Source organism: Octopus bimaculoides, chromosome 1, assembly GCF_001194135.2.
Source record: "Octopus bimaculoides isolate UCB-OBI-ISO-001 chromosome 1, ASM119413v2, whole genome shotgun sequence".
In the NCBI taxonomy this organism is placed as follows: domain Eukaryota; kingdom Metazoa; phylum Mollusca; class Cephalopoda; order Octopoda; family Octopodidae; genus Octopus; species Octopus bimaculoides.
Window position 1 is genome coordinate 78,647,761 of NC_068981.1, and position 18,362 is coordinate 78,666,122.

Genomic DNA, 18,362 nt, shown 5'->3' on the forward strand with positions numbered 1-18,362 from the left:
TATATGGTCGGGAATGTATATGAGATTGGATACAACTCGAAGTTGCAGCTAGCCCACTCATTAGTGGCTCATACACCATGAACAACAAATCATCTCCAATGCTCAATGTTGTAAGCATTGGAGGTCACGTTAACTTCGCAAATACTCAAGTTTCACAGCACCAATTCAAATGCAGCAACATGTTACTGAACCAGAAATGAGGAATATAACCAGGAAATTTGTGCAAAGAAATTTTCAAGATATTTTTTATCAGTTATGAGAAAACTAATAAAGTTATTCATTAAATTTTAAAAGAGTCCTATTCATTACAGGCCAATAATGCTAGTTTTTTTTTAAATAGCTGGTCAGCCTTGATCAGACAATTTTATTTATATTGCCCATTTCTGGTACAATCTAAATTTTATCCAATTTCACGTTCTTTATTCTGTAATTCCTTCCCCAGTCCTAAATACAATATATTGGGGACTACATTGAGAGATGTGGTTGCTAATTCCACCAAATCGAGCGACCATGTAGATCTCTCGTTATCTTAATAACAATAAGTTTCTTATGTAGGTAGGTGTAAGGTCATAAATTAAATGGAAATCACATTGTTTAGGGGTTTCTTCCTTTTTTCTTTTTACCTTTCTTTCAAATAAGCTTAGCAATGAAATCCAAGCAAAAAATTTACAACTAGGAAATGAAATTGAAATAAATGTCATAAATTAAGGTCATCAGAAGTGTATGTTAACAGAAACTCGCAGATCATAAATCAGGTAGACAGGAAAACTGGTATTTTAGGAATGGAGATGTTGACATTCAGGTCAATTATACAAATTCCTTTACCTGACCAACACTGTATAGATTAATGATGTGTTGTGGTGTGCTGTTGTATAGCCACTTCCATCACAAACGATAAACCTTGTTTGAACAATAAAGATGCTACAGTCGTGTTCAAATTTGCACAACAGGGTTAAGAAATTGATTCTTCTTCAAGATTATCACACAACTATGCACTGATTTTTGTTATTAATTACAGTCCATAACCAATCAGCAATCACAACATTCCGGGTTTGATACCACCATAAGACATCGTAGGCAAGTCTTTTTTTTTGAGCATAGTCTCAAGCTGACCCAAGCTTTGTGAGTGAAACTGGGTAAACAGAAACTGTGCTGAAACTTGTTGGAAGGATTCGTACCTGTAATTAAAATATTAAGCTAATGCTACACTACAGTATGGGGATCTTTGTGGTTTTCATCACTGTTTATAATTTTGTTCCAATTGTTTTCAAATTTGGTATATGGATTAAGTTTTGCATACTAATTATGAAAATGAAATTCATTTTTCTGATCCATAATTAAAAAATTATTAGCCTTCAAAATTTGCAAAATGTTGGTATTTTAGCCAATCAGAAGCGAGTATTTTAGACATCACCATGGCAAGAAGCTCTGTTTCCATAGTAACCAAAGATGCTGTGCATGTGCACAAGGAGGAGTAGGAGATACGAGAAAGATAATCTTTCTTATTATAATAATACTCTTGTGTTTTTCTCCGTCACAACATATAAATGAGAAAGGAAGGGGTGATGGCAGATTGGTAGTGAGAGCGTTTCAACTCTGTGAGTATGTAAAAGGGAGGTATGTGAATGTTTGTGTGTGTGTGTGTGCAATGAAAGTGGGATAGTGAACATTCAACTGTGTGAGTATATGTGTGTGCATGTACAAGGGGAGCAATGTGTTGACATGCCAATAATTGTAAGCAGTAACGAAAACCACAAAGATTCCAGTATGGCAAACACTGATTCTTCCTGAGAATTGCATTAAGGGTACATGCCTGTAGAATATTCACATGTTAATTCAATGAATAGGTAGTTCAGTTAATCAAACTCAATACTCATTGTCAAAATCAACCGAGATCTATTATTTCATGTAAGGACATCTGCATATGCTTTAATAAAATCATGTTAATTTTGATAAAACGATAGCAGTTTATGTAATCAGAACATAACTGTACCTAACTAAACACCATAATTCATACATTGTTTTGTAGTTGAGTGTGTGTGTAATGATAAAATACCGAACATTTGGTTCACTTGTTAAAATGCATAATCTCGATGTTGGAGAATATTGGTTATATTTGAAACATTAAAATCTCAAATAGAAAATACACAAAGCTATTTCACTTTATTTAAAATAAATTATTTCATAATAACATAAATAACATTTGATCTGTATTCACAAAAATATATGAAAACATAACATACACCACGAATCTCTTTTCTTGCTTATTCACCTGCTTGTATGATTTTTTGTTGCATAGCTCCAGCTCCAGCAGACCAAAGACGAAAAGCAATCCAATCATGGCATTTCCATGTTTAGAGATGGGGGAGTATCCAGGTTAAAATTACTAAATGTGTTTTTTTTCTTTTTTTTCTCTCTCCTAAGTTGGAGTGAGATCCATGAACATTTGCCTGCAATTAATTGCTAGCAGGCTCAGCAGCCCCATAGATGCTCTCTTGTAGGCTCAGAGTGTGTGTGTGTGTGTGTGTGTGTGTGTGTGTGTGTGTGTGTGTGTGTGTGTGTGTGCATGCACGCGTGCGTGTGTATGAAAAGAAAGGGCTTTATTTCAATATGTATGTTTGTTCAATATGTGGTTCTGTGACTATACCAAATTCTGTGTGGGTTAGATGGCTGTTGGACAATTGTTGTAAATGTCAAAAAGTAAATGTTTGATTTTTAGTTTATGAAAAACACTGACGTTAGTTCTATTCATAAAATGCTTGATGATATGTCTGAGGAAATCCCATATGTTAAATATTTAAATACCTTCAATAAAGCATTCCCAAATATTTATAATTATCAGTGACAAAGTGGAGGTGTCGTGCGTTTGATTATTTGAACTATACCTTGAAAATCATATCTCGTTTCCAGTGGTATACAGTCTGTATAACCCTGTCTATATTTTTGCGGTTTTATCAACTTGGTATTACATTTTGCATTTGGTCGTTTGGAACTAGCTAGGTTACCATCACTAGTGGTTTGGTGAACTGCTAATATGCTCATTGTAGTATCAATCATACATGCTTTGTTTATGTTGCCAAATATGATAATATAATTATCAAAGGCGACCCGTCCAATGACCATGTTAGGAAATGTACTCCAGGGAAAATTGGTTCCTGTAAAAAAATAGTCTTCACCCCATATTCTTGCTAAAGACCCTTTTGATGCAACCTTGGATAGGTTTCTGATACTTTTTACAGTTAGATTATGAAAATTAACATTTGTTCTACGGCCAGTTATGAGAAATCCGTGGTTTTGGTAAAATTGTTCGTGCTTTAAGATTGAACGTAGAGTGGTGTTAAGCGTAGAATCAAAGAGAATATCTGAATTGGCATAACCATAAACTTTGGACGGAAAATTGCGCTGAACATCCAAAAACATGCTTTTTAGCACAGGTAAATTTCCACAGGCAACATGTAAAATTGGTAGTACTTTCCAGCCAAGAGCAAGAGCTTCCTGAGCAAGAATTGATTCATTTGTAAATAAAACTAGTTGAATATCAGGTCCCAGCTGTGTCCATAAATGCAAAGTGTTATTGTGTACAATTGCTTTATCTTTTCTTGTCGTCCATGAAGTAAATATAGTACAAAACTGGCCTTGGTGTTTTTGTTTTGTTACTTTGTAAAGATGAATAAGGTTTACATTTTCTGAAAACATGTTCATATTTAGATAGATAATACCAACAATAAGTATCATAAGAAGTACAGCAAAAATCTTTAGCCGGTGGCTGTAATTGAAAATATGTTTTATGGCCAGCATCTGAAAAAGTAAGAAAATTGATATTAAAAAAAAATGAGCAAGAATTTTTTTCTTTTTTAATAATACACACACAATAAAATATGTAGAAATAATTACAACAAAACAAAAACTGTAAATTACTAAGTTCCGGAATATATGGAGGATTCTGTTTGTATACATTTCCAATTAATGTGTTACAAGGTGGTGAAAGGTAGAGTGTTGGACTAAAAAATATTTTTCCATATTTGGCTCCATCACTCTGTATTCCATTTTCAAACTCAGGCCAACTTCATCTTTCAACTGTCAAGAATATCTTTAAATCAAAAGTCTAATTACATACTAAACTGAGTATATTAATCGTCTGAATTCATATTTTTCCATAACCAACATCATCATCATCATCATCGGCTTAACATTTATTTTTCCATGCTTGCTTGGGTCAGACAAGAGTACGTTGGGTTAGGGTTCTTCCACAGTCCCTGATCTATGACCATGTAGTGTTTATAAAACAAAGATTATACAGAAACAGCATTTATGGGGTTTTTCAATTGTTTCAAGGGTAATAACTTTCTAAAAATAAAACTGTAGTTAATGTAACTTAGCCACTCGACAGATAAAGATCAACATTACGCACTCACATAGTCATGGAAGAATCTGTACATCAGAAAAATATGCACTCGTATATTTGTTAATACAGTGAATATATTAATCAAAGTATACAGTATCAAAGATGTATTTCAGTCAATCTTATCAATCAATTTTGCACTGGTTGTTAAATGATAGCATGGTCAGTACCACAACCTCTTCAGAGATGACATGTATGAAAAAAATATGGTGATTGCTCTGTTACTGGAGGTGAAAAAATTCACATCATGTTTGAGGATACTGGAAAAAAGAGTAAACAAAGTCGCTGGAGGCAAATGAGCAAGGTATTTATCAAGTATTACGTCATTTGGTACCAAAGAATCTAAAATGGCTGCAAGACAGCATGAGTCAGGTGGGTGAAAATGTATGCAGAGGGGTTAAAGGGTTATGTGTATTGTGTCGGTTTGTGTGTAGAGCTTTTTTGAGAATGTTTGAGTGGGTGTCTGAACATTAAGCCCAAGTTTGGGTGCATATGTATATGTATGTTAACTTGTGCATGTTTTGGTTAAAGACTTTGTTGGATTCTCAGGATCTGATAACAGAAGGTAAAGAACCTAATGATTATAGTCATAGCGGATCCATAGATAAGATAATCTATATATCTTCTTTCACATGGGCAAGGGCAAAAATCTCATTCCTGCAATTTAAATAGATGTCTCAGCTAAACATAATCTTCTATTTTCAGTTGTTTTTTTTCCATCTTTACTACAAGAACGGCTCCAGTTCTAGTGAAGAAAATAGTTGCACATCTCCAACCCAATAGCCATCTTACTGCAAATAAATCTCCACTTCACAATCGTCAAATCCTTTCTTCTCGGTAGTGCAGCCTCCAGGAACACTCTCACCACTCGACCTTATCCACTTTTAAATTAATAAAGATTTTTTTATTTGTTATTTGTATGATTCGGGAATGTCAACTCAGACTGTTTAGCCATGTTCCTTATTTTTCCAAGTTGGATCCTGTGTATCATGTTCTCTTCAGTGATGATCCAGTTGGGGTAACGGCTCATGCTGGTCGATCACATGCCACATAGTTGCGGCAGATGAGGAAGTATCTTGCTGAGATGAGGGCTGAGATGATTGCCCAGGACACCCCAAGCAAATGCTGACAAATGGTGGATGTAGCGATGCACTGCAACAGCGCATGCCCTCATACCTAACCTGACCTGTTACATTTTGTTTTATATAGATATCAAAGAAAGTCTCCAGCCTTATTTTATCGAGTTATTAAATGAAACGGTAAATAGACCCTAAATTTGCTCCAAAAGTGAGTCTGGTCACCCTTGTTACTTCGCCCCAGGCGAAGCAAATCTATCCTTACCAAGCAAATCTATGATCAAATATAATACAGCATTGACTATTATCTCATCTTTTTGTATATCCAACAGTGGCATAGTTAGAGTATGTGCTTCCCAGGGCAGCCCTTAAGTCTACTGCCCTCCTTGCCAGGCCCCTAAGCCTATACAGGTTTATACATACAGCAGACCCTAAAGTTCCACCCCCTTAAACGCTTTCTACAGGACGGGCTGCACCCCCCATGACCCACCTCAACCACATCCATATTCACTAGCTAGGTTAGTGTGTCCAATGCTACATTATCCAGTCAGTCTTTTCTTTAAGACAGTATATTGTGGTGTGAGGGAAGTTTGATAGCTATTTCTAACAGGTCAAGCAACCGTGTAGAGGTTCTTCTTTCATTGATTGATGACCTTTTGCGGCAACTCTACATACATAAAATAGCCAAAAATACATCATGAAAAAAAACAAAAGAAAGGGTCTCTTCTTTCGAATAAAAAAAAAAATATTTCAGTTCACTGCTCACGTTGACGGGGCTGTGGTGCTTCCGTCGTTGCTGCGAACATGCCAGCATCCCTGATCGAAGAAGGAGGATTGTTCGACTGATTGGCAACAATTAAATCACCAGCCGGGTTCACTCACTATCCCATAGACATACTGTTTCTTTTCCATTTTTACTACATGAACAGCTCTAGTTCCACTGAAGTAAATAATTGCACATCTCCAACCCAATAGCCACCTTTGAACTTCTCTAACTGCATACTACTCTCCACTTCACAATCATCTAATCCTTTCATCTCAGTGATGCAGCGTCCTGGAACACTCTCACTGCTCACCTTTATTCACTGGTAAAATTGAATTGATTTGATAATTCAGATTGGACATCTGTCGGTCGATATCTGCAGTCTCTGAAGCTCCTTCCACTCATTCAACCTTTTTTGATTAGTTTATACAAACGGAATTAATAAACATTTCTTTGTTTATTTTCTAAGTACATTCTTGTATTTACGTTCTATCCAGGAAAAGAAAAGGCAAGTAAAATCAAGACAATTACATCTGCTGTATTCAGGTTCAACAGAGCCTGATTTGTCATAGTAAGACAGGAAACCATCTGCTTCCGGATTTTAAAAAACATACAGGAGAGTGGAAATAGTTACTGTGCATGTCCATTTTACTTCTGTAGCTGCCACATAACAAAGAGTTATGATGTAGTTAAACTGTGTATGTCTATGAGGGTGGGGCGAGAACGCGAATCTAAAAAGTTTTCTTTGTTTTTTTCCTTTTTTATATTGTTTGTTTAGATTTTTTTAAATGCGTTTTCTGTAATACAGCTCAGGTATCTGAAGTTATTATTGTATAATAAACATTAAACTGGCTTGATATCCAGCATATCATTAATTTCTAATTTAGGGCATATGGTTAGCAGTTTTGAGGGGAGGGATTAGATATATCAACCACAAAAAGGTGAACAGCAATGTTGATTTTGACAGGATTTGAACTCAGAATGTAAAGAGTTGAAAGAAGTACCGCAAGGCATTTTTCTGAAGCGCTAATGATTCTGCCTACTAACAATAATAATAATAATAATCTTTTCTGCTATAAGCACAAGGCCTGAAATTTTAGGGAGAGGTAAGTTGATTAAATTGACCCCAATACTCAACTGGTACTTACTTTATTGATCCCGAAATGATGAAAGGCAAAGTCAACCTTGGTGTTGACCTTAGACAGTATGGACCCACCTCTCCAAGTGCTGGACTTCAGGCCAGCTGACTCTTTGGGGTTCATTTTTTGCTCCTGCTCCTGTCACTACTTTATAGTCCTTTAGGGCGGTGCCGAGCACTTCTATGTGTCTGGTGTTCAACACTATGAAGGCGACATCGTTCACACATGCCAACACAGTTTTTCCACATCCTAGATCATGTAGGATTATCCTCAACATCTCTAATTTCCGTAGAAGCAGCTAAAGTGTCAGTACATAATGAAAAGACAACTTTCATGGATCGAGCGCATGATACTGGATGATTCCAATAGACCATTCATCTACCACCTTGCAGGTATCGTTGTACATTGTGGGTCTAAAGACAGGACCGAAACAACCCACCATGAGAACAGCAGCCAAGTATTGGTGGTTGGCTCTATTGAAGGCTTTTGATTGATCGAGGCTCCACCCATACCATGTACTTTAGCCACTCTCTCTACGATGTATTGCATGAGGTGGAGATTGCCATGGATAGATCTGTTTGGGGTGGCAATTGTCTCTGCATCAATGGTAAGATCATCCATGACAAGCAACATTTTGGCTAATACTTGGCCAAAATTTTTAGTTTTGCATTTGGTAGAGTTATAAGCTTAAAATTATTGAAGTAATCCCCACCCCCTGTTGGAGTCCTTTTTCAATAGCAGTACTACACCACAGCTCAAATGACTGGGAATTCTCCCATTCTGAAACCAGTTACAGTAAACATTTACTATGTCACCAAACAAGTCTGACATATAAAAATAAAGGCAGTAGGTCAGACCATCCAGCCTCCAGCAATTCTCCCCCATGCAGCCAGCCAACACTTCCCATATTTCATCACACATAATCGGCCTTTCACAGAGCACCACAGCATCAGTAATGTCTATCTTTGAAACTTCAATGAGGTCACTCAAATTGTTTAAAACCTCAAGCAGATTTCCTTGAAATAACAACCTATTGTTTAAAAGAAATTTAAAAAATAGGTGTTGTTATTGGAATACTGCTGAATATACACCTGCTCAATCAAGCTGTCCTTGGAGCTAAGCAATTCTCTCTCAATACCACTTTAAACTGACACATAGTTCAATGTAGTGTTAGATATCCTAGATGTGGAATAAAAAAAGAGATTTATTATGGTTAGAATGGTCAGAGGTCTAATCAATCAGAGCCAACTTGGAGACAAACAGTAATAGCAACTAAGATACCAGATAGCAGAGTCTGGATTAATTACATTGTGAAACAAAATTTGAATTTTCATTTCTTTGGTCAGTGTTATTTCCTATTTGCTTCTATCTAGAAATCAAAGGAAATGTCTACCACTCCTTTCAAACTTTGCTTTTGTGATCTGGACATCAATGTTTTGAAACTGATCTATTTTCCATTACATTTCAGCTGAATTCAGTGCTGAGTTGTGGAAACAGGAACATCATTATAACAAATATTCTGCTCAATGCCACAGATTTGCTTGTCATTTGTTTGACCTTATCCACTTGAGTATGTCCTTTAATGGCTGATAATATGTACATCTCTGACCATGAGCAAAAGTAGTGGGGGAACATCATAGCCATGTATTGAGAGGGATGTTTTGGGGCTTGAATAAATGTAACAAAAGCAATATTTGAAGAAAATATTATCCAATTTTCATAGGTTCTAGGGGTAAGCAAATAGGAAATCACAGTTGCTTCCCAAAGATAAAAATCATGTTATACAGTGTTATTCTTAACTAAATTAGTGGCCGTATTTACAGAGCACCACAACCGATACTCTGGTTGTGTTTACAGAGCAATTCTACTATTTCAATCCACCACAATTGGCATTATTCATACTCTTACACTTTCGGATAATAGTAACACTTTGATTTAAGTAAAAAATGAACTAAGAGAAAAAAGCATGATGAAAATGAAATGATTTATATACTTTATATACATGCAATGTACAAAGTAGTGTGACTGGAACAATCTGAGCCATAGCACTATGCCAGTTAGCTTAATGAGATCCTAACAATTACTCCTTCACCAGTATATGGTCAGATTGATTGATTTCAACTGAATGCTTTTAACAATATCTGCAACTTGTGTAAAAATAAAAGAAGTGGTCAATTTTGTTTTTGTCAAACGAATAATGGTAGATGGATCAATAACAGACTGACTTACAAGAAAAAAAAAAAATAATAATAATAATAATAATTAGCTCGAGATTGTAACGACATTCAGTTCCACCACTTAACCCTTTCCTTTAGGTAGTTACTTTCTTCTTGATTCAAATTAGTATAAAACTTGTTGCTTAGCAGCAGATCAGCTTTGATTGACCAGACAAATAACCAAAAGCATTTCTACTGTGACCATGCTATCTTTTATATCGAACATAGTGTATAAAGGACCTAAGCTTAGATAGTAGGGAATCCCTTGCTGATAATGTTATTCAGTTGCATCACAGATTCATTGTTATGTATTGTATGCATGCAGTATGTTGATGACACTTCTATGAAAGTCTTCTTGATTAAGCATGAATCCTCCAGCTGCCTTGTCACTCTTGTCCAACCAACTAGCCATTCATTCGGACATGGCTAGCCATAGCATATGAAAAAGCTTAATAACATCTGGAGCAGCAAAAGTGCTAGTATTCATTTGGCCGATAGGCATTTATGTTTGCAAAGTATGGACTCTGAAGGAATTCAAAGAGAACATAATCAATGAGTTTGAAAGGTGAGAGTATAGGAGAATATTACTAATCACTTACAAGGATCATCGAACAAATGAATGGATGTTACAACAAGTAGGTGAAGGAGGGTAGTAGATGAAAAGGTAGATGGACAATATTACAGTTTACCTTCACCGGCCCTCCAGTGCACAGCTGCGCACGTCGTCTATCACCAGACAAACTTGCAATCACAAAGGTCGAGTTCGACAATATGGAGGCATTGGACATAGTTCACTGATCAAGCAATCCCTGGTCATCACCCCTGCATGTGGCCCCAAAATCCAAAGGAGGTTATCGAACCTGCGGAGATAACCGCCGTCTCAACGCAGATACGACACCTGACCGCTATCCCATTCCAAACATACAAGATTTTTCAGCCCAGCTAGCTGGGTGCTCAGTTTTCTCCAAGCTTTACCTCATCCGGGGATACCACCAAAAACCAGTACAAGACGACGATGTACCGAAAACCGCTGTAATCACTCCTTTCGGTCTGTACGAATTTCTACGTACAACCTTTGGGTTGAAAAATGTGGCACAATCTTTCCAACGCCTGATGGACACTGTGTGCAGAGGTCTCGATTTTGTCTTTGCATACTTAGATATCCTTATTGCAAGCCCAGACGCAGAGCTACATAAGAAGCACCTATTGACTCTTTTTGATAGGCTGGAACAGTATGGTTTAGTAATCAACTCCGCCAAGTGCGTTTTTGGTGTGACAGAAATCGACTTCTTGGGATATCGAATCACAAGTGCCGGCGCTACACCCCTGCCAGAAAAAGTAAAAGCTATCTTATCCTTTCCACGCCCCACCACAAGCAAGGCTCTACATCAATTCGTGGGCATGGTAAACTTTTACCATCGCTTCATCCCTTCTGCAGCCAAAGTGATGAGACCCCTATACAAGGCACTGTCAAAAAAGGGTGCAAAAAGACAGGTGGAATGGGATATTACAATGACTTCAGTCTTCGAATCCACAAAACAAGCCCTGGCCCAAACAACCATGCTATTTCATCCTCACAAATCAGCTTGGACTGCACTCACAGTTGACGCATCCGACACAGCCATTGGGGGAGTTTTGAAACAACGCATCAACAGTCAGTGGCGACCGCTCGCCTTCTTCAGCCATCAACTACGACCCCCTGAACAGAAATACAGTGCTTTTGGCAGGGAACTACTGACTGTCCATCTAGGTGTCCGCCACTTTCACTATTTCCTTGAAGACCGCACGTTTACAGTATTCACAGATCACAAACGACTCACCTTTGCTATGAGCAAGCTCTCGGAGCCTTGGTCTGCACGCCAGCAACGACAGGTTTCAGCAATTTCTGAGTACACCACAGACATCCAACACATAATTGGCAAGGGCAACCCAGTTGCCGACGCACTCTCTCGTGCTCCTACTCGCTCTCACACCTACCTAGTCCTAATAACGGAAGGCTTGGATTACGAAGCTATGGCTGCAACCCAACAGACAGATGACGGGATCAGGGCCTATCGCACTGCCATCACATCCTTTGCAGGATGTACACTTTGGCTCTAACGGCACAACCCTACCGTGTGATGTATCCACTGGGAAGCCACGACTGATCGTCCCATCAGCCTGGCGCAAGAAAGTTTTCGACATCATTTACGAACTTTCCCACCCAGGTACTAAAGCCACACGGCGGCTGATGTCAAGCAAATTTATCTGGCACAGTATGGCCAAGAAAATCGGGGACTGGACCAGGTCCTGCATCCCCGTCAACAAGGTCCATCAACACACCAACACCCCTCGGCAAATATGAACCACCTCAGGCCCGATTCAGCCATGTCAACATTGACCTTGTCAGCCCCCTGCCACATTCATAGGGTTGCTCGTATCTACTGACTTTGGTGGACCGCTACACCCGTTGGCCTGAAGCTATCCCTCTCAGCAGCATGGAAACACAAGAAGTCAGCCGAGCCTTCATCGCAAACTGGGTCGCCTGTTTTGGTGTCCCAGATAGCATCTCATCCGATCGGGGTCCACAATTCACCTCAAAGCTGTGGGATGACATGTGTAACCTTTTTGGAATCACAATGAACCGCACAACAGCCTACCGCCCACAGGCCAACGGATTAGTGGAGAGATTTCACCGCTGCCTGAAGGGATCCCTGACAACCAGACTTAACGGGCCAAATTGGATCGATCAACTCCCATGGGTGATGCTGGGAATCCGCACTGCCCCAAAAGAAAATCTCAACACTTCCTCTGCAGAAATGGTGTACGGTGTTCCCGTTACAGTGCCGAATACAAAGTCAGACCCGGATGTCAAAAGGTACCTCGCTCAACTGCGAGACAGCGTGGGCCAGTTGCGCCCAGTTCCCATGTCGACACATGGTACATCCATATCATCCGTACCAAAAGGCCTCCGTACAGCTAACTTTGTGTTCATTCGACGTGACACACGACGAAGACCCCACCAGTCACCCTACGATGATCCATTTCATCAAATAAAGAAGGTATCAGACGGTCGTGACATATACTAAAAACAACAGCTAAATCACCCTTAACTTTTTTCTATAGTGAGACCATATTCAACACCGTATTTATGAATTTGTTTCTCTCACCATGATATATGGGATCTTTTTAAAACCTTATTTCTATTACTCAAACATACAAAAAAATGAATAAGTTTTTATCATACTTTTTTTTCCATTACACTCAAGCAAAAATATAATTTATGAATTTCTTTCTCTTCGAAAGTCCTCTCCCCACCCCAACGGAAAAGATTTTCCCCACAAATTTCTTTTAGAACCGTAATGTTTGAAAGGTGTTTATATAAAATTTCTTTAAAAACCCTCTAGCTATTGATGAGACAACTGATCTGTCTAATACCGCTCAAATTGCAATATTTATACGTGGAATAACTGCAAAAAACAACATTCGAGAAGAATTTCTTGCCTTGAAATTAATGCATGGAACAAACAGAGGTGAAGATTTATTTCAAATGGTCAACTCAGCCTTGAAAGATTTTGATTTACCATATGAAAAAAAGTGAATGGCCTTACTACAGATGGCGCTCCATCTATGGTAGGTCGTGAAAAAGGGTTCGTAGCTCTGATTAAGAATAAATTGAAGAAGCGTCTTCTGGATCTGAAAAATTTATGTGTCAATGCTTTATTCATATGAAAAGTTTATGTGCAAAATCTCAAGATGGGCAATGTAATGAAGGTTGTAACTAAGGCTGTTAATTTGATAAAAAGCAAAGGATTGAATAATAGGGAAATTAAAGAAATTGTGAAATATATTGAAGCCGAAAATGGGAATTTATTGTACCATTGTGAAGTTAGGTGGTTAAGTAAGGCCCAAATGCTTAAGCGATTTTATGAACTGAAGAAAAACGTGAATTTTTTAATGAATATTAAAGGTGTTCCTATTGTAGAACTGGAAAACAAAAAGTTTCCAAGTGATTTAACATTTTTAGTAGATACTAGCTGTATTACCCGGCGTTGCCACGGTTACTGTTGTTCTTATTCAGATTAGTAAACAAATGTGAAGATATATTTTTTTTCTCATAATTATTTCAAAATATCTATATTTTATTTTTAAAAATATCCAAACTGTGATGATAATCGAATTTAGAACTGAAAATTTGTCAATCTTGAAGCACCTCAGGGTAAACAATATTCATTGTGTAATTTTTTGTTTGTGTCCAAATGAATAAATTGTTGTTGCTTCCAACTCATGAGCAACGAACATAGAGTTGGCTATGGGAGAAGCATGTAGTAGAAAGATGAAGTCCAACTACCTTGAGGGATTAACCCAGAAATTTGTTATTTGAAATACTAAAACTTAGTTTGACTGGAAACTGAAGCCTCTTAAATTGAAATGGAACATCAGAAGATATGAGAGGAAATTTTGGAATAAAGAAATTTTCTTCTTTGTGACTACCTGTACTGATTGTGGCTTGTAGGTCCATGGGGCGTCATGGAAGTAACAATTAAGCGAGTTCCACTACATAGGTGAGGTGAGTCAAGATTCTTAAGCAGCATAATGGGAGCATCCAGATTCGTGTCAAGTTATGCGGTGGCATCCCAGTAGGTTTAAGTGTGTTCAGAAATTCAACAGGGTATTATTGAACAACATGATCTGGGTCAACTGTTGTGTGAATTGATGGAAAAGCCATTTCTGATGTACATGTAAACTTTTGAAGAAGTTCATGATTGAGTTTCATTACTGGAGCCAGTATAGCTGTTTCACATAGCCAGTTTACATCAGTGTAATTTACAATCACATATACTCACACACATAGTATATGTATGTGAGTGTATGTGACAGATAAGACAAACAGACACAAACATACATTTACGTAACGAACGCGCAAACACACTCACTCATATACAAAATGTGTGTTTGTGGTATAAAATTACTTTACTATATCGTACATAAGGAAGGCGTAAACTGATACTTATACAAAATGTGCCGCTGTGATATAAAATGATCTTTAGTATCTCGTATGTAACGAACACACAAACACTCACAGACACATGCACACTCATATACAAAATGTGTCGTCATTGTGGTATACTGTGTCGTATGTAACGAACACATACACAAAATGTGATGTCGTGTTATTTAACTATAGTTTGACTGCAGAAAGATTATGCCTAGATAATCTTATATTGTTTCAATCCAAATGAAAATAAAAATTACATGTTGACACTACTATTTATTACCTTGTAAAATTTGATTTGACTTTGTGGAGCCATTTGAGAATGCATAGGAGACTGACAGACAAAAAAGTTTATATATAGAGAGAGATAGCTAGTCATTTAAATAATGACTAGCTATCTCTAATAACTTGAGTACAACAAAGAAATGTACCGTCAATGATAACTATCTACAGTTAATGAACTGGATACATTGTAGTTAGCTTATTTTAATCTTCGCCTCTGGAGTAATCGAACAAATTTATAATTAAAGGTGTTTTGCTATAATCATCCAATATTTTATTAAAAGATAATCTTATTTTAGACTGCATTATCCCACGTGCTTTTCCATTTTAAAGACAGTTAGTTATGTCGTTCTCATTTTCAATTTTCAAGACAATGGGGAGGGATTTGGTTATTACACTGAGATCAAGTAACTATATAGAACACCCTTCTTGTGCTCGTTCAGGTAAATTTTTACATGAATACCCGCACAATTTTCACTTTACCGTTCAGGTAAATTTTTATATTAACACCAGCACAATTTTCACTAAGGTAAAAAAAAAAAAAAAAAAAAACTCGGATTTTTTGCGTGGAATCAAGTACTCTGACCCCCTAATATGCTACAAATCCCTTATTTTGGTTCGGAAAAAAAGGGGGCGAGGCGGGATATATTTAATAACGAACCATGTAATTCATAATCTAAAAATTTATTTCTGCAATTTTTTTTTTTTTTCTTAAACACACAAGATATAGTCTATAAATTTAGGATGTTTTGGAAAGATACTATATTTTATCATCAGAATATATATATACTTTCTCACACAACAATTAAGATATATTTATTTTAAATCGTTTATCTCGAAATGCTCACTCGACCCCTATTCCTTGCAATATCCAAGTCATGTATTAAAGTACCAAAGTAATTAAAGATCCAACAAAATCATTTCACAGAATAACAAAAATAAAAAAAAGGCAACATCACCTTAACCAATGATGAGATCAGAGAGAAAATCCTCTTACTCCTTCGTAGTAAGATACGATTTCTCCACTCTTTCTTTTTCCTAGGTACACGTTTCTCGAGTGACATAACAAGGTTGGCAGTATAAGAATCGTTTGCGCTCTTCTTAACGTTAATAAGTTACAGTCTAAAAGTTTTTATATTTTTTTATATCTAAATATAAACGCGAGTATACTTTTGTCTTTCATCTAACAAGCTTTATAATTATAATTATTACCATACAAAAATAAAAATTATAAACTCACATCCACTATGTCACGACTGCACAAGGCACAATTTCCCCCTCATAAAAACTGTCCTCAGATACTAATTATAATAAATTTTAAAGAATATATGTGCATGTCCAACTAGTTGTATGCAATGTTCCCTAATTACAGGGACTGTTCGTTCAATAACACAGACCAGCCGGGGCCTCGTCGTAACATTTATGTATAGAATGTTTTTAAACTGTTGAATAGTTTTGAAAAGTAACTGTTGATAATTAAATGAGAAACAGAAATTCTCTGCGATCCCAGACGCTGAACTGTGGCCATGCTGGGGCTCAACTTTGAAAGGTTTAGTCGAACAAATTGATCCTAGTGCCTTTTTTATTAAGTTTGCACTTATTCCATTGGTCTCTTTGGCTGAACCGGTAATCAAGTGGTTGCGTTGGGCGAATACAAATCCACTCACAAGGTTTTGGTCATCACACAGCTACACGTGCGCGTGCGTGTGTGTATGTGAGGGAGAGAGAGAAATTAAATGTGTGAGTGAGAGGGAGATCAAATGCGTGTGTGAGAGATTACATGTGTGTAGTGGGAAGGGCAGACTTCGATGACTTGCTGATATGAGTATAAATTATAAGTGACGTAATTTATCAAGATAAGCTACAATATCATCTATCAGTATTAGTAACCGTATTATGCATTTACACTACTGCTTCAATTTTGTTCGCCAATGACGCTCTTCACGTTTTTGACAAAATTTTGTATTTTAGAAGCTATTTCCTGTTAAAGTTGTATTTGGGTAATTATAACCAATCAATGACGTGTATTCAGCTGAAGAAAGTTACTGCTGTTTGCGAAAGTAATGGAAGAGCAACTTCTGGGTCATCTGTTAAATTCATTTTTCAACCTCGCGTGGTTTATTCGGTTTGTTCTCCAGCTTGGCTGCTGTGTTTTTGGATATTTTTGCTTACTCCTCCTAATTATTTTCACCACTCTGTTTTATTTTATTTTTTATTAATTTTCACCAACTTTTGTTTAGTTGCCTATTGTATTTTAATTTTTGTATTTGGAAGTATGGTTGCAACCAAATCTGTGACTGAGATTGAAAAGATCCCAGTTACATTTGCCAGATGCCTTCGCTAAGCAAAATAATGTCTTTGCCACTTCACCCTTCCAACCTCTTCTAAGTCACCAAAAGCTGGAATTGAGATAATAGGTATCACCAACGAACTCTATTGTTCTCAACAATATGTCTCTCCTTCCGACTAGTTTTGAATAGTTATAAAAACAAGAACTCCGTAAGCCAAAGTCGGTTAGTGAGAACCGAGTCTGGCTGACCGGCTGAACAAAACGCCGTCTCTAAAGGAGAAGGTACAAAGATTTTCTTTTTATTCCTAATAAATAGGATACATAGAGGGGACAGACAACAACATATATATAAGGTCTTCAGCCTTTTACGAATGTTCTATCGAATGGATGTTATAATGGATTTTATAATGAATATAATGATATAATGTGATATGGTACATTAAAAATATATATAAAATATAAACATTTTTTAATTCTCTTTTTTTTTTTGGTTTGGGTCGTCTTACTAACCCACCGGTTGATTTCCCTTTTGTTTTTTTTGTTTTTTCTTTTCCTTCTATGCCCGGTCCGGCCATGTTGGCATGGCTCCTTGCATACTCAACTTTCTTACGATTTCCTTCCATCTTTTCGCAAACACTCTTTGCGGCAGGCTCCTCCTCTCCAGACTCATCTTGAAAACAAGATGGGCGGTGAAATGGTTCACCAGACCTCGTCTGGAGTTGAACTGTCCAGTCACAATTCCTTCCAAATGCGTCTTCCATACCGTTTCTTTCAATATGGTTATTACGCAGAGAAATGCTGCCTTCTTCTCTTTGGAAAGAGAGGAAGGCGGTACAATCTTAATCATGGACTCAGTCGAGAGCCGTACTCCTGTATCCGACATCAATTGTTCGGCATAGGTTATCAAATCCCTCAGCTCCTCACAGTGTATGAAGGCGTGCGTCACCGTTTCACTGGCGCGCCAGCACCTCGGACACGTGGGGGAGGTGTCATATACGTGCCTTGATAACCTTTCCCGAACCGGTAAGGTCGATTGGTAGCACAGCCAGGTCAAGGATTTCTGGTAGTTATCCAGGAATCTCGACCCGAAGGTCCTCTCGAACAGGCTGGCTAGCTGCTTCTTATCGAAGCCCAGAGTCTCCCCCAGGACATCGTCAGACTTAAGCTCTACCAATCCACTATAAATATCCGCTGTGGTAACCCTGCTGCTAGCATTGTT

The 18,362-nt window shown here is 37.5% G+C and overlaps 1 protein-coding gene across 2 annotated transcripts in view; it reads right to left on the bottom strand.

The window, feature by feature from the left end:
* Window positions 1-2,137: 2,137 nt before the first annotated feature.
* The window catches only part of LOC106880644 (uncharacterized), a 25,168-nt gene continuing 8,943 nt past the window's right edge, over window positions 2,138-18,362 (bottom strand). The window contains exons 1-2 of one of the 2 annotated variants that reach the window (XM_014930684.2): window positions 15,813-16,701; window positions 2,138-3,798 (exon numbers count right to left, since the gene is read on the bottom strand). In XM_014930684.2, the coding sequence (XP_014786170.1) occupies window positions 2,839-3,798; window positions 15,813-15,917 (1,065 nt within the window). In that variant the 5' untranslated portion in view covers window positions 15,918-16,701 and the 3' untranslated portion in view covers window positions 2,138-2,838. Of the gene's footprint in view, window positions 3,799-15,812; window positions 16,702-18,362 lie in introns of those variants that run through there. The other variant, XM_014930685.2, reaches the window with a different exon arrangement.